Source organism: Protopterus annectens, chromosome 1.part1, assembly GCF_019279795.1.
Source record: "Protopterus annectens isolate FY-2018-M chromosome 1.part1, PAN1.0, whole genome shotgun sequence".
NCBI lineage: Eukaryota > Metazoa > Chordata > Ceratodontiformes > Protopteridae > Protopterus > Protopterus annectens.
In genome coordinates, this window is record NC_056726.1 from 632,835,026 (window position 1) to 632,861,847 (window position 26,822).

A 26,822-nucleotide genomic window follows, 5' to 3' on the forward strand; every position below is an offset into this window, starting at 1 on the left:
TGCTGCACTAGCGAAATTAATCAATTAATCTATCAGTTGTTCATATTTATGTTCATATTTTCATAGCAGACAGCCCTACATGCTATTGAGGGGTATGGTGTGAAATGTCATGGTGGGAGACAGGAAAATTCATTGTCAATGTCTATTTATATCCAATTGTACCTGATATTTGGCTAGTTGATTGATATTTCTATTTGTACTTAATATTTTAAAAAACAAGTGACTTGCACTGTTGCAAGCCGTCAGGTGAAACCTTAAATGTTCTTAAAAACATTTTTCTTTGATATTTGCAGTTTAAGTTGCAAATTTTTAGGCATATTCAGTGTTATTTATATAACAAATTATACAATTAAGCATACGCTTTCACATTTCTTTAAATATGTCAGTACGTATGCACTCAGAGAGGTATTTGTTGCCATGTGAAACTTTATGTCTGCTTAACAAAAATGTTCTAAGATTATATGACCAGGTAGTACCGTCCAAGATAATTTGTGAGAGTTTAACAAAAAAAATATAAGTGGGGTTGGCGTGCATTATAATATATTATAGTATTTATAGAAAGACTGTGAATGTACTGAATATTTCTTGCTGATGACATTAATATCCGTATAGAATTAAAAGCTTTTAGTTCACATATTTACATTTGTTTATCGTATGCTTTTTAAGTTCGTATTTCAGAAAATGCTCTGAAACGTAAGATACGTGTAGACTGCTAGAGGCGTTGCATTCCACACCACATGGATGTAATGAGTTAAGATAGTGAAATGCTGTTTCTGCCAACTAGATCTGGCTTGATATGGTTTCATGAAAGGCGTGTCTTCTTCCTGGTCGGAAAATCCCTTGTTTGGTTTCAGTTCCTCATTTCAAGTTGACTACACTTCCAAATGCTTCATCTGTAACTATTGAGTTAGGAAGGCTTGAAGCATTAAATGCAGGTGTGGTGTCAGCAGGGAGGAAACTGCAGAGTTTCATGAAGCGGTTGTAAGAAAGGAAGTAATCTATGTAAGAGAGCGCTGGAGGAAAGAAGCTGTGCAGTTTGGTAACGGTAGGGTACACGGTAACATCCAATGGGGAATTTTTTTGGACTGGGCATCAGCTTGAGGGAGCCAACCTCCTTAGAGGAATGCGACTCGACGTGGAATTCGGACTCCGAGACTGAAGAGTACGTAGGTGACAGGGCATCTGGCCAAACGACACCAACCCCGGAGAGAAAAGATGACACGGGAGAAGAGGAAACTGAACAGGTGCTGAAACACCGTTTCTACAAGAGCAGTGAGAACCTGTGTGTGCTGTGTACCGTGTAAACAAATCTCAAGTGTCAAACTCAATATTGATCACAGATGTGTTTTTATTTATCTGGTCATCGTCGCTTCGTCATCATTTGTGGACACCGTTAGTTCACGGATGATCAGTCCGTTTCACTGTTCTAAAATGGTAACGGTAATTTAGAGATGGAAAGTGATTCCACTTAATGCCAACAAGTTGAGGCAATTTGCGTTCACACACTTATGACAAGGGTTGAAAAGTTAAATTCCTAGATTATAAATATATTTTAGTGTAAGAGTGCTGCTACTTTGACTGTAGTCATTAATTATCTATTTGTTTTGTTTGGAGTTTATTATTTTTGTTTACATTATATACAGTTTATCCATATTGGCTTTTGTTGGATGTGCACAATTTCATGTATAAGGTCCCTCGGTGAATATAAGCATTTTATTGCACTTTAGTGTAGTAGACACTTTTGTGTCATTGTCTGCTGCCTTATTTTGGTCTCTCATTACTTTTTTGTACAGATATTCCTCTATGGCCAAAACTGTGTTCCGTAAGTAAGCAAGTTTTTATGTTTGGGAATTCAGTCAAAAGTGCAGTTATGCTGATCATATTAATGTGCTGTTATGAGATACAGTATTACAGAGCAGTGCAGCCTTTGGTACTCTTGGGTACTCTTAGGTAGCATGATGTCCTCTGTGTGTTAGCTTTGAAGGTACTATACTCCAGTACTGAAAATCTGAAACCAGCAGCATACGGAGCAAGTGTTTCACCTGTACAAAACAAGAAGATAGTTTTCTGGATAGACATTTGGTAAGATTTTCTCTGAAGTATAGTTATATTGTACAGACTCGTGTATTCATAAGGACATTAACAAGAATAGGACAACATAAAGATTTTCAGTGTTCAGTTAAGTGTAGTCTAGTCTTAGATTTGCAGGTGGTGGAGAAGTTGAGTAGGAGACTTCTAAGAAGGAATTCAGAGTCCAAATGAGTGCAGTGAAAGGAAGAAATATGAAAACAAGCGGTCACTGTGTGAAGATACAAAATGTTTTACAGCATTCTAAATGCTATTTTGCAAGCAATTATTGTAACAGTAACTGAAGTTAAGCATGCATAGGTCAGTCATTAAGCAATTGTTATGCAGGATGGGGAAATTAAAGAGGCAGCTGGTTAAGTAAGATCTATAGTCAGTTCTAAACAAAACTCGAGTGTAGTCAGCAGAATAAATTTAATTTTAATCCATATGCAGTTGTTCCTATCTGTCGTGGAACCTCATCATATGAAAAAATATGATGAATAAGTTTGGGCATGTAAGCAGTGCAAATATATTAATGACTGCATTAATATTGCAATAGGAAATTTTCCAAGAGTTTTAACTGTTAGTAATAGGTATGACAGTAATACCACAGTAGTAGTATATGTTGCAACCTGCACATCATGCCCAGCATTTTATGTGGGAAAAACGGAACAACATCTTAGAAATATAATCAACCAACATCTTTACACTATTAAGAAAAAGGATCTTACTAGTGGTCTATACAAGCATACTTTACAATGTGCAAACTGCTTTTATATTTTAGAGAAAATTGTACCTAATGATTGAGGGGGGAACTGGCCCTCATACCTTTGAGTTTAGGGAACTACACTAGCAACTTTTACTTAATGCCGTTCAAAATCCAGGCATTAATGAGAACATTTCTATAGCTAGTGAACTGGCATCGAATGCTGATAACCTCTGAATATTTCTGAATATTTATAAAATGTATGTGTGTGTGTGTGTGTGTGTGTGTATGTAATATGTATATTATATATATATATATATATGTATATAGTCATTAACATGGTTTAACCATATTGAATGTAGTAGAAAAAAACTTGTTTTTTATGGCTTATAGATATGTGGGTGCACACTTCTGTGGATATATGTGTGTACATATACATTCCAATGTTTTTGATGTACTTTTGAAACATTTTATACATCTATTTTTATATTGGAGAACTTGGGACATTCTATTATATAATTATACTATTGAATATACAACGTTCTAATCATTGCGAGAGTTTAAAATTATTTTATTAAATGTTTTTAGGTAAGCAGTTTGTCAAATTAATTAATTGATTGTTTCATTTAATTGGTGCACCAACTTTGTATTTTGATTGGATTATGTTTTTGTATAGAAGAGGTCTTATAATTGTTGTATCATCTGATGGAATTACATTGGAAAGAAAGTGCCTGTGGGTTAAAATTAAATTTATTCTGTTGACTATACTCGAGATATTTTGTTTTTGGTACCTGGTTGTAGTTTTTGGTTGGATTTATAGATTAGCAGTCAACCCAGAAGGTAGGGAAGTAGGTAGACTAGATGGAAAAATGGTCCTTTTTTCCAAGCAAAGTCTATACTTATGAGGTAATTGTGGAATGATAGAAAGCAAGTAGCATGTTTTTAAGAACATTATATGTTGGTATTGTGATACTTGATGTGTATAGAGTTTTGCACTGATTTACCGAATACTGACATTATATTTCATCTACCTTTCTGCATTATGTGGGAAGAATTCCCACTTGTTTGTTATTTTTTCACTAATCATCATTCTTCAGTCATCTCATTGTCTGTTCTTTATTGATGTCCATTAGCATTTAATTATTTTCATTATTCACTTCTGTAGGAATTCGGTGACACCTCTCTTCCGTGTAATTAATTACTAACATGTAGTGGCATTCTTTCCAGTTCCCAGACACTTTTGGTAGCAGCTGACATTAGTTCAGGACCAGATTCCTGAAGACATCTTCTACAGTCTGTTCATGGTCTTGTCAGCCAGCTTTAAGATAAGTGGTGGTGTGAAGAAGAATAAGAAAACAAAAGAAGCTGGACTGCAGGGTTAATCGCTCAGAGCTAAGCACTGCCCTCCATCTTGACTATATCTGTTGTATCAACATTCTTTACGGTGTACATGACTAGCTTTGAATGTTTAGTTTGTCATAGTATGGTATTGTACAAGGGCTCGATTGGTGGCTTCCAGGTTTGACTGAGAAACTGCTACAACAGAACTGACACAAGTGGCTGTTTCTTTTTTTCTGTCATACATTCCAAGTTGTGGATTAGTGCTGAACATGGATGAGTGGAAAAAACTGAGGAATGAGATTAATAAGGGTCAGGCGAGGGTCATCTGTTAATGGCTTCTATTTCTTTATAGCCTCAAATTCAGGATTTGTCTGGTCTACAGTAAGTATTTAGACCCATTTCCTTTAGCTTTGAATTTGCTGCCCTGCACACTAATACATAGAGGCACACACTTGTTTAGCTTATTACATCAACTTCATTATTTATTTTGACACTTTTTCTGATAATTTCAGGAGTCCATCAGTCTTTGTGAAGAACGTCTCACTGAAGTGGGGCGTACACTTTGCCTTTTACTGCTGTGGTGTTTACTGTAGATGCAATGATAGCATCATGATAATGTATTATCCACAGTTAGTGAGTCATGTATTTAGTGTTTATTGCATACTTAAATGCCCCTTAGGTAATGCATTTTTGTGGTGAGCTTGACTTTTTTGATGTTTGAGTGTCTTATTTGGAATTTCATGGTATACAGGTGGATAGTATGAGAGTGTCTTTGGGGTCTGAAGTGTTTTGCCTGTTTTGCTGACCAGTAATTTATATTTTTCACAAATGTTATTTGATTTCAGTAATGATAAAAAGTGAATTCTGATAATTTTGACTGTATTAACAGCAGTTTGTATTCTGGTTAAGATGGAAATGTAACAAGAGAAATAAAACAGTGACCGTGAAACATTCTGAGAAGTATATGCCGAACACTAGGGGTCTCAGGACCAATTGTGGGACACCACTTGTGACTGATTTAGAGTCGGACCTGGAGCCCACTATTCTTACGGTGCGAGTTCTGTCTGTAAGCCAGTTGGCAACCCATCTCGTGACGTAGGGGTTTATGTTTAGGCTGTTGAATTTTTCTATAATTCCCGAGTGGGGAATGGTGTCAAAAGCCTTGGTGAGGTCAAGGTAGGCTGTGTGAAATATCTTCCCCTCATCTATGGCCTAGGTGGGGGGTTAGTTCGTTCTGTAGTTAGTGCAAGACACAGCCAGGGACACCATCTGGCCCCATTCATGCTGTGCTTCTGACTTTTGAAAGGGCTGTTTTCACCTGTGCGTCTGTGATTTCCAGGACACTACACTTTTCCGGTATTGTTGTGGGCCATTTTGGGGGTGAGGGGGGGGGGGGTGAAGTTTGCACTGAATCTGTCTGCCAGGATGTTGGCAATATCAGTGGGTTCAGTATATTTTGTGCTATTTTAAACTAGCTCAGAGCATATCTGCGAGTTGCCACTTAGATTATTGACATAGCTAAAGAAGGCTTTGTGGTTATCTTTGGAATCCTTGGCTATTTTTCTTTCGAAGTTAACCTTGGAGGATTTTATGAGGGACTTCAGTTTCTTACCGATACTGATCAGGGATGTCTTTCCTTCTTGGGAGTTGCTTTTTTTCTAAACTAGTTTCCTCCTTCTATTGTATAGCCTGTTTAAGGCAGGGGTCCACCAAACTGGTTTCCTTCTCTTAGGGGAGTGAGTCTTGGTTTTGCTAGGGATAGCACGATCCATGCATCCTTGTAGGTGCTCGTAGAGTGCATTTGTAAAGGTTCCTGCATCTTGGACACTGTTATCCTCTAGCTTGGGGGCTGTGAAACTTACCACCTCTGTCTTAAGTAAGGTGTAGTTTGCTATAGAAAAGTTTTTCACTGTGGTTTTCTGGGTTGGAGGTGGTGGTGTGTTGTGGACATCCAGAGTGGTTAGTTTATGGTCTGATCTAACCAGTGACGGGTTGACCTCCGGTGTGGAACACCTGTCGCTCATGTTGGTGATGACCAGGTCCAATATGTTTTCACCTCTGGTAGGGGAGTTTACCAGCTGATCCAGGGCATTTGAGTTGATACATTCCAGGAAGTGCTCGATCTGGGAGTTTGTACTTGAGTAGTTTTTCTAGTTAATGGTAGGGTAATTGAAATCGCCCAATGTCAGGGTGTTCGGTTGGACCTTCACAGGTAGGTACTAGGCTATCTGCCCAAGGGCATTTATAAGCCTAGCCAGAGTGTGTCAATTAATTAACTGAGCTCATGTTTTCCAGTGTCTCCAGAAAGGCGAAGTGGTGGTCCTGGGTCATGGAGGAATCTCTGAGGTATCATGCTGCGCCACTAACCTGGAGGTGTAGGTATCCTTGATGAATATGGATACACCCCCTTCTTTTGCGTTTCGGTCCATGTTCTGTGGCCGAAATGTGCATTATGAGTTGTAGCCCGGTAGTGCTGGGGTGCTCTGTGGAGCCTTGAACCAGGTTTCAGTTACTGCATAGATGTCGACGTTCTCCATACTGAGGAGTGCTTCGAGCTTGTGCATTTTGAGATTTAAACTCCTGGCGTTGAGTAGCATAACTCTCATTTTTTTATTTGTGCTGTTTACAGAGGTGGGTTTGACTTTTGAGCCTTGCCTAAAAAAGGTACTATGGGGGCAGTAAGAGCCTTGGCCAGTATTCAAAAGCCTAGGGGTGACCGGTGCACGCCATCTCTTGCGAAGCAATGAGGCCTGTCAAGCATGTTGTCCCAGGCTGACAGATACTGGATCCCCTTTGAATGACACCAGAAGCTTAGCCAATTGTTGAAATTCATCATTTTTTCTGTATACTGCGGTATCATTTTTGGTGAGGACAGGATGCTACTCAGGGTCATACCCGCCTGGGCTACATGATCAGAGAGCTCTTCCATGTCTCCTTTCAAGTAGTCCAGGGAGGTATGTCTCAGGTCATTCACACCAACATGAACAATGACAGAGTCATATTTGTACTTGTTCTGGAGTGACCTGAGTGCTTGTGTTATGTGGTGGATTCTGGCACCCAGCAGGCAGCTAACAGTTGTCTGTGTACATGAGGCAGTTGTAACATTTCCTCAGGATACCCAGGTTCACCAGCTGGACTGGAGAGTATACCTGAAATTGCCCTTTGGTCATGCCTGAATAGTAGGGTGAGCTGCTTAGTTGCTTGTTTGGTGAGGGGTGAATATTGAGCCTTGCCCTGTTGGGCAATCAAGTGTCAGGGTATATTAGTGCTTGCTATTAGGTCTGAGCAAGTGCTGGACTGTAGGATGCTTTTTAAGTTTAGTTTTAGGTTGAGAGTTAGACTACTTTCAAGGGAAAAACTGAAGAGGAGACTTGTTGGAGCCGGGATAAATTTAGCCCTAGCTAACCGGTGCTGCCCAGTCATGCAAAACCGTGCAAACACGTTTTTTACAGCAGGGAAATGAAAGAGAGAGAAATTAGCCCAAAATGGCCTCTAAACTACTAACTTCTGGGCTGGAACCACTCCTCCAGGGACAGATGGCTGCTCAATGCTCCCTCTCTCGCAGGTGAGCAGAGAAACTCTCCCTCTATCTAAGTAAGGTGTGGGCAACTCAGAAAATTGTAACACAGCCCTAAATTCAGCACTAGTCTGAAAACTGGACTATACTAGCTTAGAAAGGTGGGAAACGAGGGCAATTTTTTTTCAAAGATAAGGCAAAAACAGTAAAAAATACACTTAAAACAGCTTTAAATGACTACAAACAGTAAGAAAATAAACTTAAAATAGCTTTAGATGACTACAAGCAATCAGAAAAGGCTTTTAAACTAATTACCCAATTAACCAGTAGAAAAATCTCAAAACAGAGGCCTGTTCCTGTAGTCTTCAGTGAGACAAGTTCTAACTGCACACTCCTGCCACTGGCGTGCAGGGGAACCTTCTCCAAAAAAGAAGGCCTGGATTAGTGCTCAAGTTATGCAAACAAAGCTAGATTCAACAGGCCTGGATCTAGTCTATGCTTCAGCAAACAAGGCGCACCAATTTCAGTAAGAAACATTTCAGATATAAAGGCATTATAAGCCTTTATCCAGAAATTCCCAGCTCAGAAGGGCAGAGTCCAGCCTCTTCTCCCACAAGAGTGCAGACCACAAACCTTCTTAATGTAAAATAACTGGCCTTAAGCCCAAGTGCTTAAACCAGAACTAATACACTTTTAGAATAACAGACACTGAGCCTTCAATCAGCAGTTCCCAACTTAGAAGGATGTAGGCTACATGTCCTGCCACAACAGTGCAGACAACAAACCTTCTTAATGTAAAACAACTGGTCTGAAGCCCAAGTACATAAACAAAAAGGCTTAGAATGATAGTTACACCAAGCAGTAATAAATACAATTTAGTACTTTTAAGATGATGCAAAAGCAAAATAAAGTTGGAAGAAACACAAATACAGCAAAAGCAGATGAAAAAAGTGCAATTTTTTTTTATGTGAGCAAATCTGATGGCCCCAAGAGGAGTATCCAAAGGCAAATTTACAAGAGGGGCGGGCAGTTTCAAAGCCACCAAGATAAACACCAAAAGAAAAGCAGGCAGGGTGGGTGGGGAACTAACTGAAAAAACAGAGCCACAACTTCCAGCTAGATAGTATTCAATGCAACACAAATAAATCAATTTAAATGCTGTATTATTTGAAAAAAGTGCAGATAAAGATTTACTTAAATTCACTTATACGTCTGGTTGATTGCATGTAGGTCTGTGCTGGCCAAAGCTCAGAGTTTAAGCAGAAAATAATCCAAAATGTACAACTTATATAAGGCAGAAACCGAATAACAATGAAGTGAACTACCCACACTTATCAGTGACTATTCAGGAAGTCTAATGAGCATTAACTGAAAAAACAGAGCCACAACTTCCAGCTAGATAGTATTCAATGCAACACAAATCAATTTAAATGCTGTATTATTTGAAAAAAGCGCAGATAAAGATTTACTTAAATTCACTTGTACGTCCAGTTGATTTTGGTCTTATCTGGCCAAAGCTCAGAGTTTAAGCAGAAAATAATCCAAAATATACCACTTATATAAGGCAGAAACAGAATAACAGTGAAGTGAACTACCCCCAATTATCACTGGCTATTCAGGAATTCTAACAAGCATTAACTGAAAAAACAACAGAGCCCCAACTTCCAGCTAGATAGTATTCAATACAACACAAATAAATCAGTTTAAATGCTGTATTATTTGGAAAAAAGTGCAGATAAAGATTTACTTAAATTCAGTTATACGTCCAGTTAATTGCATGTAGGTTTTAGTTGGCCAAAGCTCAGAGTTTAAGCAGAAAATAATCCAAAATGTACCACTTACATAAGGCAGAAACCGAATAACAATGAAGTGAACTACCCCCACTTATCACTGGCTATTCAGGAATTCTAACAAGCATTAACTGAAAAAACAGAGCCACAACTTCCAGCTAGATAATATTCAATGCAACAGAAATAAATAAATTATGCTGTATTATTTGAAAAAAGTGCAGATAAAGATTTATTTAAATTCACTTATACATCCAGTTGTGATTGCATGTGTGTCTTAGCTGGAGTTTAAGCAGAAAATAATCCAAAATGTACCACTTATATAAAAGGCAGTAACCAAATAACAATGAAGTGAACTACCCCCACTTCTCACTGGTTATTCAGGAATTCTAACAAGCATTAACTGAAAAAACAGAGCAAAAACTTCCAGCTAGATAGTATTCAGTACAACACAAATAAATCAATTTAAATGGTGTATTATTTGAAAAAAGTACAGACAAAGATTTACTTAAATTCACTTATATGTCCAGTGGTGATTGCATGTAGGTCTTTGAGTTTAAGCAGAAAATAATCCAAAATGTACCACTTATATAAGGCAGAAACCGAATAACAATGAAGTGAACTACCCTCACTTATCACTGGCTATTCAGGAATTGTAACAAGCATTAACTGAAAAAACAACAGAGCCCCAACTTCCAGCTAGATAGTATTCAATGCAACACAAATAAATCAATTTAAATGCTGTATTATTTGAAAAAAGTTCAAATAAAGATTTACGTAAATTCACTTATATGTCCAGTTGTGATTGAATCTAGGTCTTAGTTGGCCAAAGCTCAGAATTTAAGCAGAAAATAATCCAAAGTGTACCACTTAGATAAGGCAGAAACCGAATAACAATGAAGTGAACTACCCCCACTTATCACTGGCTATTCAGGAAATCTGACAAGTATTAACTGAAAAAACAGAGCCACAACTTTCAGATAGATTGTATTCAATGCAAAGCAAATAAATTTAAATGGTGTATTATTTGAAAAAAGTGCAGATAAGGTTTTACATAAATTCACTTATACGTGCAGTTAGGTCTTAGCCGGCCAAAGCTCAGAGTTTAAGCAGAAAATAATCCAAAAGGTTCCACTTATATAAGGCAGAAACCGAATAAAAGTGAATTGAAATACCCCCACTTATCACTGGATATTCAGGAATTCTAACAAGCATTAACCGAAAAAACAGCTCCACAATTTCCAGCTAGATAGTATTCAATGCAACACAAGTAAATCAATTTAAATGCTGTATTATTTGAAAATAGTGCAGATAAAGATTTACTTAAATTAACATATACACCCAGTTGTGATTGCATGTAGGTCTTAGCTGGCCAAAGCTCAGCGTTTAAGCAGAAAATAATCCAAAATGTACCACTTATATAAGGCAGAAGCTGAATAACAGTGAAGTGAAATACCCCCACTTATCACTGGCTATTCAGGAATTCTAACAAGCATTAACTGAAAAAACAGAGCCATAACTTCCAGCTAGATAGTATTCAATGCAAAATAAATAAATCAATTTAAATGCTGTATTTTCTGAAAAAAGTGCTGATAAAGATTTTCTTAAATTCACTTATATGTCCAGTTGTGATTGCATGTGTGTCATAGCTGGCCAAAGCTCAGAGTTTAAGCTGAAAATATTCCAGAATGTACCACTTATATAAGGCAGAAACTGAATAACAATGAAGTGAACTACCCCCACTTATCACTAGCTCTTCAGGAATTCTAACGAGCATTAACTGAAAAAACAGAGCCACAACTTCCAGCTAGCTAGTATTCAATGCAGCACAAATAAATCCATGTAAATGCTGTGTTATGTGAAAAAAGTGCAGATAAAGATTTATTTAAATTCACTTATACGTCCAGTTGATTGGATGTAGGTCTTACCAGTAAGTGAACAAAATCCTCCTTACTGTTGTTGAAAAAAATATATATAATTTATTGCGTGATGAAGAAATGTTAAGCGCTTTCACCCAGTCCACTGTGGGCTTCTTCAGAACTTTGCAACTTAAAACACTGCACCTTAAATTTAAAAGTTGGTGCCAAACTTTTTTCCTTTAAAGCTGTATGCACATACAATTCCTGCTCCAACATAACAATGTATCCTTTTGTATGTGCTCCTTGTTTACACTCAAGCTCAAAATATACTAAATTATACTAAATTACACTAAATTACATAAGATCTACATGTATAATTGTTTAAAAATTACTTCTGTCATTATTGAACATTATGAACTATGTTAAATTAATACTGTGATATTATATTACCAAAATCATTATTCAGTATAATACTAAATACACAATATGTACTTAAAACAGTATGACATGTAATCATATAATAGTTTTGTGTATACAATTTTGTATATAAAATTGCACTTCCTTTGATTCTATTATAATCTGTTGAAAAGTTTATTACGTACACAATATTGCCTAACTTAATGATCAAATTTATCAAACATATCTAAACATCATCATGCTATATACATTCAGATTGACACTATCTATGTCAGTGGTATTGATCGGCACATTGCCCCTTAACATTAACCTGTTTCATCTCCAGTATAGGTTTACACGAAATATGGTCATTGAGACCCCGTGGAGTGGCCGCATCCAAAAACAATTGCCACCACACTTCATTGAACCCCAGCAGGGTTTTATGATCTCCTCCCCTGGGGTCCATTTTAATGATATCTAATAATAGCAAATCTGAAATCATGTGTCTCTCCTACCCTCTCTATATGTCTATATAAGGCACTGTTAATGTCCTTCCTTCTGATACTGTACATATGGTCATATATGCATTTTCTAAAACATCTCTCCTTTTTTCCTATATAGTAACACGCACATTTAGTGCACTTCATCAAACTCTTTCCTTTTTGTCAGTGCCACAGTCTCCAACCCATATAACATAGCTGGTCTCATTACCTATTATCTGTGTGTGTAATATTTATATATATGGAAATAGATGGAACTGTTAAAACATCTTTTATTCCAAACACCCTTTTCCATTAATGCTTTGTTACCAGTCAACAACTGTAACCCAAGAGAAATTCATACCTGTGACTGAGTTCCAGTGACTTTGCAAGATATGCAGAAATAGCAGTGATGTGACTTCTTCTTCTTCTTTCGGCTTTTCCCGGTTAGGGGTCGCCACAGCGGATCACTGTCCGCACATTGAGTGGCAGTGGAGTTTTACAGTGCCGAGTTGCCAGCCCGGCGCCCAACCTTCCACAGAAGGCACACACACACGCACACCTAGGGCCAATTTAGAGTATCCAATCCACCTGCAGCATGTCTTTGGGATGTGGGAGGAAACCGGAGCACCCGGAGGAAACCCACGCGACCACAGGGAGGACATGCAGACTCCGCACAAAAGGCACCCCAGCCGAGGATCGAACCAGAGAACCTCTTGCTGTGAGGCGGCAATGCTAACCACTGCACCACCGTGGCCGCCCTAAATAGCAGTGATGTGACTAAGAACTCTAATTATTTGGATAAAAAAAGTTTTTTCATGAGGACTGTGCCATATATATTATTTTTAGAGCTAAAACTAGAGCTGAAAAACATTTTGAATGCAGTTACTAAAAGGAAAGGAAGGTGAGAATTTCTGGTTTCCATTTTGTTACCACCTACCTTACCAACTCTAATAGAATCCTATGAGTTATAGAAAAATACTGGTGTGTATTGGTGACTGATAGATAATTACATCACAATGGTTATTTTGTCTTAAAGGTAGGAAAGTAGGACAGAAGCTTTCTACATATAAGTGACTGGCAACACAAAGTGTCTAACCCCAAAACTTTAGAAAATGCACACACTGCAGTGTTCATAGCATGTACGCATATGAAATATTTTCTTCTAGATACATGGCACTCAATGCTGAAAAACATGTATGAAATGAAGTCAGTCGACGACATGTAACACTGAGTTTGTGTCGGTCACTTGCTTTTGTGGAGCCTTCTACGTAGGTTCCTAAAATGACAAGGCGTTTATAGGAGTGTCTTTATATATTAGTGATTTTAGAGATCAGCAAAATTAAGTACTGCACTATTTATTTGAATGTGAGGTTTATTTTACAGCTGTTGATGCAGTCATACATCGGAATTTGTGTCGGTTCAACATCAAGCAAATTATCAGTAGAAAACAAAAATGTGGTTTTATTTATTTAAGAGCTTTACACCCTGAAGGTTTCAATGAAATTTTGTGAACATTAATGTTCTTCACCACTTGATGAAAGTACACAAGATGGAGGTAAATGAAACTACACAAGATGGAGCTGTAGGAATATTATTAATAGTTTTAAAATTAAATAAATATTAAATAAACACTATATTATTAATTAAACATACATACATAAGCACACGCCTAGACTCTCAAAACAAAAGTTCTACATATTTGTGCAGTAATTTTATAACAGAGTACATTTATTATTAGTTTTTCATTTTCTGGTTTTCTTCTTTTTATTATAAATCATATACATTTCTTATTTGAAGGGGTATATGAATGCAAGAAGGTACCCCGTGTTCAGTACTAGTTTATATCACGTACCTGCAAATCGTTTTTGAATGAAAATTCTTTGAAAGAAATCTTTTTGGAGTTGAATTTTGAAGCTAAAGTGTTAAGTAAAGCCTTAGTGATTCAGATAAAGAATAGTTTTGATATGAGGGAGTACTGTCACATGATTGTTACCTTTTTATATAATGAATATGTTTTACAGGGTAATTAGATGGCACTGAGGAAGCTTTGAGCTGAAACTGGGTTTGCTGCTGTGTTTAATCAATGATTTCTCATTACCATTAAAGCTTGAATTGGATCTATTTAGGACGGTAGCATTTTGTTTTTATGCACTGTTTTTATATGCTTGTGTGGGGTCTATATCATTTCATTGAACCTGGAGTTAGTATATAAAGTAAGGGGGGTGTGGGTAGCGAAATTGGTTATATGTTGTCTTCTGGAAGAATTTTTTCTTTACACTTGTAAATATCCATCTATATGCTTTAAAATATTTACAATATGTTGGCCCCCCAATGTGGGGGGTGCCCCCCCCTGCTTTATATATTAACTCCAGGATCGCATAACATTGGGGAAAAGGCCATATATACCTTTCAACGAAATGAGTTTCAGTGAATTGGGTTTTCAGTGAAGTGAGCTTTCAGTGTATGTGTCAGTGAACTAAGCTTCAACGAAATGAGTTTTCAGTGAAATGATATAGACCCTTTTGTGTGTACGTATGCATATATAATGTTGATGTGGGTTCTGTGCAGATAGTTGAGTGGTGTTTTGCCGTACTTCATCTTGTCATTTTTTTTCAATGAATTTTGAACTGTTGACAGAAAGCAGTTAGGAGAGTAGGATTTCACCGAACCTGTTTTAAGCACTTGTTAACAGGTTTCACTGATTTTTGTTTACACGGTGAACTTCGATTATGTGCAGTGTGATAGATGCTTAGCAGGTATATTCATATTCATGTATATATTCTTTTTGAAATACTTTTGCAGGAGAGAGTTGGTTTACAATGCTACAACATAACAAAAATATCACAACTCTAATCACACTCTCCATCTTTTTGCTTCTGTCAAATGGGTAGTGACAAATGTGGCAGCTGTGGGTAGATAAGTACTATAGTGCAAAATGCTACCTTGCAGAATTTACACAAATACACACATCCAGAGCCACCTACATAAACACAGACTGATAGAGAGATACAGGCACTGTTGTAAATGGAGACCCCCCGGTATTCAGCTTTAAATAAACAAGGAAACATGGTATATTTTTTTCTGAAAGGAACCCAGAGACAAAAAAAAATCTAAAAAATGTATATACTGTAAAACAAAAATGCAGATACCATTGTCTAATCACAGTGGTGAATTATAGCGTGGCTGTTATAGACAAGAAAAACAGACCTTCAAATGATAAATGTTGTAGCTTGTGACATCACATCATCCCTCAACCATATGCTTTGTCCTTGTAATGCTCACCTTGCCACTCATTACTGGATACACACACCCACCCGTGACATTCATTATTATATATGCGTTTCCTTTGTGTGCACTTGAATATGTACTTAGGTATGTGTACATACAGACATTCACAGATGTGTATATCTATATGCATGTCTACATATACACGTACACATGTATAATTAACGTTTACAGACAGATGTGTATGTGCATCGCCCACACACATGTATATAATATGTATGTGTTTGTCAAATGGTGAAAAAGACTAATGATTAAAAGCACAGTGGTTGAAGTTTCATGCTTGAAACTTGTTTCCTTTTCCCTACCACTAACTTCAGAGTAAGTTGTCTGAATACTGGTAGCATTATAGTAGGGATTTTTCTATGGTATGGTGTAGAGTTGGGTTAGAGTAAGATTAGTGTTAACACACGTTAGTAAGGTGTGGCCTGCCCATGATATTAATGCATACTGACCCTAACCTGAGCCCTATATTACATGTACAACACTAAAGTTGTTCCCTTACCTATCCCTTACTATAAACCTAACCTGTCAGTCACACACTAACATTCCCATCCATAATGCCCAACATTTCTCACACAATCTAACAATGTTCAATAACTACAGCACTTAATGAAAAGCACATTCAACAAAACACACTTTTGACAAGTTTACCAAGCAAAAACGTACCCGATTAAGTGACTTTTTGACCACATGGAAGGTAACACACAGTGTTACAGACAGTTTCTTTTAGCTCAGATACAGTCTTTACAGTTTACTTTTAGTTCCAAAGAAACAAGCACATTTCCACTTAACATTCTTCCAGTTACTCGCAGTTCAGTTCTGTCTTTTAGTCCACTTTAAAAGCATTTTAACATAATGGATTCTTTATTATTCACAGCTTAGTGTTGCAATCTGGGTCAGGCTGCTTGCAATCCTCAAACATATCCATTCTTATGCTCCATTCTATGCTCCTGGTACTCCTTGAGTAAATCTAGAGTTAGGTTCCTGGTACTCATTGAATAAATCCACAAGTCTTCCAGCAATTCTCCTGATATTTTCACAACTACCTTTGGTCAGGGTCCGTAAGCCATGGTGGTGCAGTGGTAGCATTGTTGGCTCACAGCAAGAGGTTCTCCCGTTCGAGTTTCGGCTGGAGCGCCTTCTGTGTGGAGTCTGCATGTCCTCCCCACGGTCGAGTGGCCTTTGAAAGACATGCGTAAATGGGCGTGCCTTCATTGAAGGTTGGGCGTTAAGCTGGTACCTCGGCACCCGTAAAAGATCTACTGCCAATCATTAGCAGACCGGAGTTCCACTGTGGCGACCCCTAACCAGGAAAAGCTGAAAGGAAAACAACAACCTTTGGTCAGGGTCCACCAACACTCATTGCTTTCAATTTTCTTTTGGTCCACCAAAATGCCTAATCCTTTTCTTTCTAAGACGTAAAACCTTAACACCTTGAACTTTCAGGCCCTTCTTTGTCTCCATTTCTCCAGGTGGTCACCATGTTGTACTGCAAGGTTATTTCTTTTGTAATAGTTAGCCACACACACACCATCATCAGTTTTTGCCATAGTATGTGGTGTATGTACATCACATCAAATTAGTATTTCTGGCATGTCAAGCAGCCCCTATGCTACAGTGAAAGCCCTACAGCACAGACATCCCTACTTCTATACTGAAAAAGGATGATTTATGGGTCTAGGATAGCCATTCACATTGTCATGGCTGTTGCCAAGCCTCTGTCTGATGGTGAAATTAAAGGGGGTATAGTGTCAAAACCCATGCACACAGTTTAATGTTTGCATCCTGTATGTGCACATTTTCATTTATTAAAGTGAAGCTGTGTCCTTGCAAGTAATACTGTGAAGAAGTTAGTACTAGCATAATCTGCCACAGATCAGAAAGGTCTCTATTATCTAGTCTCGGTATTTCATAACTTCCTACTTGGGTAGCAGTCTGGGTGTTCCTCACCATTTACTTTTTGAGATAACACCACTTCTCAACCCTACTTCAGATCCATTGGTGTTTACATCAAAAGGCTTAATAAAGTCTGGGGCAATTAATACTGGCTCAGAACACAACAGCGTTTAGTTGTTTAAAAGTGTTATTAGTGTCTGTGGTCTATCTTAACTGGATAAGTGCCTTTATGTTTTGTAAGGTCTATCAGAGGGCAGGGTGTGGTTACCAAAAGGAGTACAATTTTTTGTCCTAACCTTCTAGTAATACAAATTATTTCACTTGTCGTTTGGTATCGGATATAGCCTATTTTTTGTCAGCCTCTATTCTATCTCTTTGAGATCTTTTTTACCCCTGTCCCAGTCACATACCCCAAGTATCTGGCTTCTTTCATGCAAAGTTTACATTAAGCAGCATTAACTGTTTTAAGTCCTACCTGTGTTAAGTGTCCAGCATAGCTTGTACTTTGCATAAATGTGACCAATTAACTGCTGTGAGATTTCAAAACGTTATCCATGAGGCTTTAGAATGTGGTAGAAGCTTTGTGATGTTCAAAGAGTAAGACAGTATAAAGAATAGCACTTTCATTGGTGGAGAATTTTGTCTTTTTTTTTTTTTTGTTCTAACTGAGTGGAGAATATGCCAGTACCGCTTTGTAAAATCTAGGGTGGTAAATCTTGCTTTTGCTTTATGTAATCTATGACCTAATCCACTCTTGAGTATTGGGCAAGTGTGAAATGTGGACATGGCAGTCAGCTTTTATATATCATTATAAATTCAGTACTTTTCCGTTAAACCCCTACCACGCGTCTCTCCATATTCTTCGAAGACATGGAAGACTCAAAGGTCCGTGACAGACAGAGTTGTTGATTCGTTAAATGTTTTATCCAGCTTTTTAACGGATAACGGAGAAGTATCCTATTAGGCACCATCATTTCAAACTATTACCAAAAAAATACTTCCTCTCTCCCTCCTGGCTTTGCATCCTTTCCTGCTCCTCATCTGGGACAGGTAACACCCTTCATCACCTGTCTTATACCTTAAAACACCGAATCACTTAACCTGTGTTATAAAATTTGTTATTGTTAATATGACTACATTAATTATGATACCTTGGGGCTTCTCTCTCCAAAGGGCACTTGTGTGTCCAGTCGGACTTTTCCGGTAAGAAAATGTCAACAAATAAACAAATAGAGGAAGCACATTATGCGTCCATTTCCTGAACAAGTACTACCAGCTGCGAAACAAGTTTCAACTCTCGTTTACGAGAGTAATCGTTTTTTTTTTTCTCGCCACATGCATATAAGCAACAGTTCACCATCCATTTTCCTTGCTGCTAAAGTAACTGATGCTGCAGTCAAACAGAAAAAGAAAAACTATGAGGATGCATGATGCCAAGACTAACCTAGCTTAGCCAACTAAACTAAAACATGCCCCAAGATCTGCATGCAGTATCTATACAGCTCTAAACGCAGCTTGCAAGACAGAAGTACCAGATTCTGCCTAAAAAGCTGGATAAAACATTTAACGAATCAACAACTCTGTCTGTCATGGACCTTTTGAGTCTTCCTGGTCTTCGAATACAGCGAGACACGTGGTAGGGGTTTAACGGAAAAGTACCATAAATTCTTGAGGAGACTTCTGGCTTGGAGACCAACACAGGTTTTTTTTTTTTTTTTTTTTTTTAATTCACTTTGTGACTCTAGTTCTTAGTTTAAGCATTTTATTGATTTACTTTTGGGCTTTGTGTAGAAATCTGGTAAGCAGTACAGTTTTAGGTTTGCTTTCTTTTCCAGTACAATTTCCGTATGATGCTTTATTAAATATCTTCTACAGGAAGCTCAAATTTCAGTAAGAAATGTAGTTCTTAGTTTTGTCTGTTTGAATAACAAGAACTGCATTCCTGCTACCCATATAGCTCTCAGTGCTGAAGTAGAGAAAAGGGTTCCAAACCGGGAACATTTTTAAATACAAATAGTGTTAACTTAGAACTCAAAATGTCCAGTTTTGGAAGAACAGAGCAAAATTCTGAACTAAATCAGGCATGTCCTTAAAAATTAAGTATGTTCGAGAGGTTTGTTGATAGGGTAACTCCCGTGCTGACTACAAACACTTCAGATTATCTGCATGGTTTTAAGACCTGCAGGTGATGCATCTGTTCTGGTCTTCACTTTCCAGTTTGTTTTATTTTATAGTCCATTCTTTTCATTTTCTCTACCAATTTAAAGGGCCCTTGCCATCTTGCTAGAAACTTTGCAGGACAAGAAACTACTGCTAACATTTTGCAAGACTCCGGAAGTTTAAAGCTAACAGCATTCTTATACATTCTGTGTTGTATCTCTTGTGTCCCTTGCATACAGCTAGTGTTATTAGTTATTGGAATATTGATCGTTAATTTGACTTCCAAGTACTGCGGTGGTGGTGCTGCGGTAGCATTGTCGCCTCACAGTTAGACGTCCTGTTCGATTCTCAGCTAGAGCGTCTTCTGTGTGGAGACATGCGTGAATGGGCGTACCTTCGTTGAAGGTTGTGCGTCAGAGCTGGCAACTCAGCACGTAAAAATCTACTGCCAATCATTAGCGGACCGGAGTTCCGCTGTAGCGACCCCTAACCGGGAAAATCTGAAAGTCATTGCCTTCAAAGTATCTAAAGTGTGCTGTTTTAAATAGGTGTTTCTCGACTTCCAAAGTCTTCTTTGCTATGTCTCAACAATCCTGTGGGATGCCTACCTTATAGCAACTTGAATGGGGTAAATTGTAAATTGTGTTGAAGCTGGGGCCACCTTTCTTATAGCAAAGGGATGTGGGGAAGTAACTGACCCCAGATCTTACCAGCTTGTTCTGTGTTTTCCTTCAGCACAGACATCAGAGTTTTATTAAATCAGTTAACTCACCATTTGTTTGGGTATGGTGCACTGATTATTAAAATTTTAAAAATGGACAAAATTATCCTGTGCATAAGTGGGGTTTCCTGTTCTTTGATTATTTATTTTGGCTTCACACCTCCCTAGTGTAATGTCCTTTGTGGTAAGGTCAGACCACAAAACTGTCTTCTTTGAAGTAAAATGAAACCTGGAACCACAGCTAATCCTGGAATGTTAAGGAACTACTCTAAGTCTAACGTCCTACTATTAAGTGATAACCTGGAAATTGTCAAATCCCCTTAAACCCTAAGGACACTGTTGCCTACATCAAACTGTTCACAGAAATCTTATGCAGGTATGTTAATAGCTGCATAGAGGCAACTGTACCACCAGGAATAAGTACAGCACTAACTCAAAAAACAAGCTACCTGGTAGAACCACAACATCAGTAGGCTGTATAACAAAAGAAAGAAAATCATGGCAAAAATTATGAGGTGGTGTAGCACCCAGCTGGATTAAGGCACCTTCATCAAACTAAACAAACAACTCAAAGGTAAAATAGTTTACTAAAGCCAAATTTAAGGTAAATTTAGCCTTGCAGGCCAAGAACAACCTTAAGGCATTCTTTACCTGTGTCGACAACAATTGTATGCAGAGCTCATTGCTGATAGAGCCACCTATACTGATCCAGAAGATATAGCAGACCTACTGGCAGACAAATTCAGATCTGATTTTACCATTCCGTCCCCCTTAGCCTCCCCTCAGGAAATACCATCAAATGTAACTTCCCCGTTGTCACTACAGAACAGGATGAAAATGCTCTATCTAAGGCCAAGAATACTGCATCAGTGCGCACAGACTGTATCCCAAGATGCCTTGTAAATAGCACGAAACATGATTTTTCAGGCAGTCTGGAATCTCTGTTTACCAGTAACCTCCAAACAGACTGTGTGCCTAACAACTGGAGAAGAGCAAAAGTCATTCCACTGCACAAAGGCAGGCCATCTACAGACCCTAGAAACTAGAGACCCATATGCCTCACTGGTCTCGTATTCAAAACCATGGAAAGAATTATCATGGAAATGATCAATAATGACATACAAAACCTCTAGACACTGGACCCAACTCAGTTTGGTTTCGGCAAGTGCCATACCTCTCAACCTCTTAGAGCAAGAAATCTGGTCAAAGCCATAAGTAATGGGGGGGACAAAGGCCCAAAAATAGGGACACTTTTTAAATATTGCTGCTGCAAACTTAGAAAGTTGATAGAATAAAAAGGTTTGCATTAGCATGAATTTTCTAAGGGGCATGAAGTCTGAAACTCAAATATCTGTTATTATTTTCTGACTTTAACCCTCAATGATTTCCCAGTGATTTGTCGGAAAACCACAATTTTATGAGAGGCAGACCATATGAGGCAAAAATCTGGACATTCTGCAACAATCTGTACAGCTGAGAGGTATGGCAATGCAGATCATGCCTACTCAGGCTGGTGGAAGGTTGCCAAAACAATGGATGAAGGCAAAATGTGTCACACTGTCTACCTTGACTTTGCCAAGGCATTTGATGCAGTACCCCACTCTGGCATTAATGATAAACTCTGGATGTTATGTATAAACCCTTATATCATCCAGTGGATAGCCATTTGGCTCACAGACTGGACCCAGGAAGTTAGAACTGGGGAGCCCACCTCTGCAAAGAGGCCAGTTATAAGCTGAGTCCCTCGGGGATCAGTCCTGGGGCTGCTTCTTTTTTGGCATTTACTTCCCTGAAGTCAAGGCCAATGTCAAGGGACTCTGGCTGACCAAATATGCAGATGATTGCAAACCAGGAGCAGTCATAGAATCACCCACTGACAATAGTGCTGTCCAGGAGGGGCTGATACAGACAGAAAACTTGTGTCAGAGCCATGGACTAAAACTAAATGCCAAGAATTGCATACAAATATCCTTTGGGAAGTCAACTCCCCCTGTTAACTATCATATTGACAACCCTCCCTTAAGAGTAGATCCAGTAGTCAGGGACTTGAGGGCACAGACAGTAATTCAGCCTTTGACCATCGTGTCTACAGCAGTAAATTATTCTATATTGTTCAACTTGTACACAGATGTGTGACATCTAGGTCCAGCGAGGTCATTGTTCCACTGTATTCAGTATTCATCATATCTATTATTGAGTACAGTGCCCCCTTGGTATGTACCTAACCAGGCAGAGCCAGCATTTGAAATGTCCACCGAGGTTCCTCACTAAAAGAATACAGGGTGTAAGTAACTCATCCTATGCAGACCGCGTCAAAGCCCTAACCTAGTATTCTGTCTCCTACAGGTTGTTGAGGAGAGATGTATGCCTGGCATACGAGGCAGTGTCAGACCCACCCTGATGGACCTCCTGCATATCTGCAAAACAAACAGCACCAAAACTGGCCATTCTAAAGGCTTTGGTATAAATAGGACCTGCTGCAGAGAGAGGTATGTATTCCAGAGATGATTACTACTCTGGAACAGACTCTTGATTCATGTGAAGCAGTTCGATTCAAGTGTAACTTGGACAGTTGGGTGTGGAACAGGAAATTCATCCCTTGTTTGGCACCTGTCTGTAATGGCTACAGGTAGCTGGTATGTTTCATCTCCCTGGCCCCTGCTTGTAAATGTTTCATCTTCCAAGCTCCTACATAAACTTATCAGAGGTTTGGCATGCATAGCTAGGCTTGAAAAGGGCTTAGTGGTCATTAGCTTAGTACACACCTATGACAACAATGGACTTAAAGTGGACTTCAGTAATAAGCACAGGTGTGAACGTCAGAACCTAGGATGGGTGATGTATTTGTATTCTGAACAAGCCTTATAATAATTCTGTGTTTTATTTATTTATTTTCTCCCCCAGCCCAATAATATCTAATTAAAATTCTAGCTTTGGTCTCCGTGTGCTTCCAAAATATGGATGCATATGGATGCGTGTCTGTTTCATCACTAGTGCTCTGAAAGTTTTTGGAACTAACAGCTGGAGCAGGATTCTTTGGTTGTGTTTATCATGTACTACAAATCGTTTGAAAAGAAAAAAATGAATTTCGACCATCTTAATGACAAAAACAGTAACTGATTTATTAGCAAACTGCTGAAAAATATCTGTAGAACACCTGGGCTGTGTTCCTATTCTGCTGGCCTCCATTAGACGTGCTACATGGATATAAGCAAAAGTACAAAGCACAAAACAGCAAACGGCTAACCTGAAGTAGCTAGACAAAATTAAATAAGGCAAAAAATGTTCTGAAAAGAATAAAATGAATTCCGACTGTTTTAATGTCAAAAGGAATAACTAGTTTATTAACAAACTGATGAAAAATATAATTCCTCAGTTTAAAATATGGGTATGACATGGGACCAGTCTGTTCATCTGTTTCTCCTTCTAGTCTGTATAATCTCTGTCCCTGCTTATTCATTCCACTCTCCTTTCTTAAAGATCTGTCAAATCAGGACCACTTTTGTCATATTACACTATCCTCTTATTTTTCCCTTATGCACGTTGTAGTTGATTCTCTTCTTGCTCTGTGAGATTCCCTTTATTCTTCAATACTGTAACCTTTGTTAGCTCCTTTAAATATTTTCTTTCTTTCTTTATTTATTTATTTATTTATTGACATTTGATTATCGGGAAAGTCCAACTAGGTAGGAGCCCATTTTCAGTATAGGCTTGGCTAAAAAAGCTCAAAAGTATTGCCAAACATTTTAAGAACAATAATTTTGCAATTTTCAAAAATAATAGGAACAACATGTACAGTTTGTCTAATTTGGTATAATTATTTGAGACTGCGGTGGTGGTGCTGCGGTAGCGTTGTCGCCTCACAGTTAGACGTTGCCCGTTCGATTCTCAGTTAAAGCGTCTACTGTGTGACGACATGCGTGAATGGGCGTTCCTTCGTTAAAGGTTGTGCGTTAGGCCCGGCAAGCCAGCATGTAAAACTCTACTGCCAATCATTAGCGGACCGGAGTTCCGCTGTGGCGACCCCTAACCGGGAAAAGCCGAAAGACGCACACAATTTAATGTGAAAAAATTGATTAAGAATAGATGCATCTTGTATGAAAATATAATGTTTAGATACATTTTAGCCACTTTCTAGAGAAATTAAAAGTAAGCTATTATAAAGCAAACATGAGTTGCAGTACGAAGTGACATATTTAGAAATAGAGTCTGGGCAGAGAAATAGGTTGAAGTAAGAACATGAGTGAAGACGGGAGAATAAGATGATGTAAGGTATGACTATGTATTTGTTCGGATAATCGACTGTCTACTGTATGAACTAATTTGGACCTAGGGTAGTTCGGATAATCAAACATGTGAGCTCAAACACTTTTTGCAAACTGCAGTACTTAAAGATGCACCATACACATTTCTTTGTCAGTTACAGGCATTTTAACCCAGAAGTTGTGATGTATTACAGGTTATGAAACAGAAAAAACATTGACAAACAAGTACAGACATTTTCCCTGTTCTGCCTCCTAGGAGATAATTAAAAATGCTTATGCAGTTCGTGAAATCCACTGCTAACAATATCATGTCTTGGCACGACTCATGCAGTCACAATAATATGCTAACAATGTCATCCCTCTACTCTAATCAAGCAATCAGTTTTACTTCCCTTCTAGACGTCTTTATAATTAACCCTGTGAGGTTCTTGTTAGTGGCTCATACTATAAGGCAGCTGCATATTCAGCCATATTTCACAAGAGAAAAATATGTACAAAACCATGAAAGGCTTGGTTAGGAAATTCAACACAAAAGGCACCATTAGTACCACTAATAGTCAAAGAAATAATGAGCATAATGATTGCCTACACTGCCCATCTCCGTGATCTTGGATTACAATAAATATGCTGCCTAGTGTCACAGCCCACCTTTCCAACCAAAAGCAACTACTGTAAACATACAATTTGCCAAGTGTGCAGCAGATTGGAGGTCCAGAAAAGGGGTGCCACATCAAGAAAATGTTCTAAATCACAACGATGAGAAGCTGTGCTTATTTTCAGCCGTTAACTGACGTGGAAGCACATCTAAATATTTAAGCTGCAACTTATCAATATACAGCTGTAATGCAGTACACACTCCCACTTACTTGTAGATAAAGTGGAAGCAGCAACTTTAAATTCTGTGAAGCAGCTGAAGTGAAAGCAGCAATGAACTGTAAATTCTGCGTGGTAGGAAAGACGCACATACAGACAAAATAATGCACGTACAGTTACAACTCTTAGGAAGGCTGCATTCAGGTAATTGATGTTTTGGATAACTGACATTGCATAATCAACTTTCTACTGTATTTAGGGATTTAGTTTATCCTGGGGGATGAGCAAAAACAGAGCCAGACTGTGGCTAGAATGGTTTTGAAGGGCTGGAGGGAGGGTACTGACCTGATGGATACAGGTAAGGAGTTCCAAGCCTTAGCAATATGGTGTGAATACGCACCTTGCCCAGCAGCTTTCATAGGTTTGTGAACAGAGAGGAGATTTTGGTCATTAGATCATAGTTGACCAATTTGGAACGTAGTTGTGTAAAATGGTATTTTGTTCTGAACAAACAGATGGATGCTGTTTAATTTTATAGGTGATAAGATGCTGTTTGTATGTTAGTTAATGAGGTAGTTTTAACCAGTTTAGGCCTTTTAGTGCTGTGCACTGGTAGGTTCTGAAAAGGGTATTTGCTGAAAATGTAGCCACATTATTATAGCATTGTTAAAGTTTTGATTTTTATGATGCCTGGAGGTTAGTAAGGATGGGAGTGCCATAAAGTAGAGAGAGTAGGAGATAAGTAGTGCCAAGTGTAGTTTTAGTTGCATTGTTGAGAGCTTTTGGCTCTGTAAAGCATCCCTAGTTTTGGGTGAATTTTTTTTATTGACGTGCATATAGAAAATTGCAGTAAAGGACATCCATCCATAATAATTTGCTATGAGAAGTGACTTCAGTGGTTGTGTCACTGAGAGTGAGTATTTTACATTTTACGAATAGAAGAATTTTGGGGAAAAAGTTATAGATTTGTGGGTTGAGCATGAGTTAAGTTACAAAGCCATGTTTCAATATTTGTTAAAGATTCTTGACTAATTTTTTTGAGATGTGCCAGGTTGTCTGATATGCTTGTGACTATGAGCATCTGAGTATTGTATTGTTACTGTACTGCCTGTTGTGTGTATGTATAGAAAGTGTTGGTGAGAATGTTAAACAGGAGGGACCAAGGATAGAACCTTGTGGTACGTGACTTGGAGAAAGTGAGATGGAGAGGAGTTCCGTTTTACTGACTAATACCTATTGGACAAGTAGCTTTTGAACCATAGAAGATTCGCTGAGCTAGACCTAGTGGAAAATTTGAAGTGGAAGTTTGCTTTGATAAACTGCGCTGAAGGCTTTAGACAAGTCTAGAAATAAGGAGGATACTAGTTTGCCCTTATGTCTAACTTTATTGTTCGTATCTACAAAGGTTACAAGTGCAGTGTTAGTACTGTGGGACAGACAGAAGCTGTGATGTGTGGGGAATAGGAGTGCGTCCTGTAGAAGCTAGTTTAGCAATTGTTTTGAATACATTTTTCAAGTATTGGGGGA

At 38.3% G+C, this 26,822-nt stretch overlaps 1 protein-coding gene across 2 annotated transcripts in view; it reads left to right on the forward strand.

Annotated features, from left to right (window-relative positions):
• The first annotated feature begins 804 nt into the window (after positions 1–804).
• Positions 805–26,822, forward strand: part of LOC122806681 (opioid growth factor receptor-like protein 1) — a 575,270-nt gene continuing 549,252 nt past the window's right edge. For both annotated transcript variants that reach the window (XM_044077305.1, XM_044077312.1), the window contains exon 1: positions 805–1,244. In XM_044077305.1, the coding sequence (XP_043933240.1) occupies positions 1,068–1,244 (177 nt within the window). In that variant the 5' untranslated portion in view covers positions 805–1,067. The remainder of the gene's footprint in view (positions 1,245–26,822) is intronic.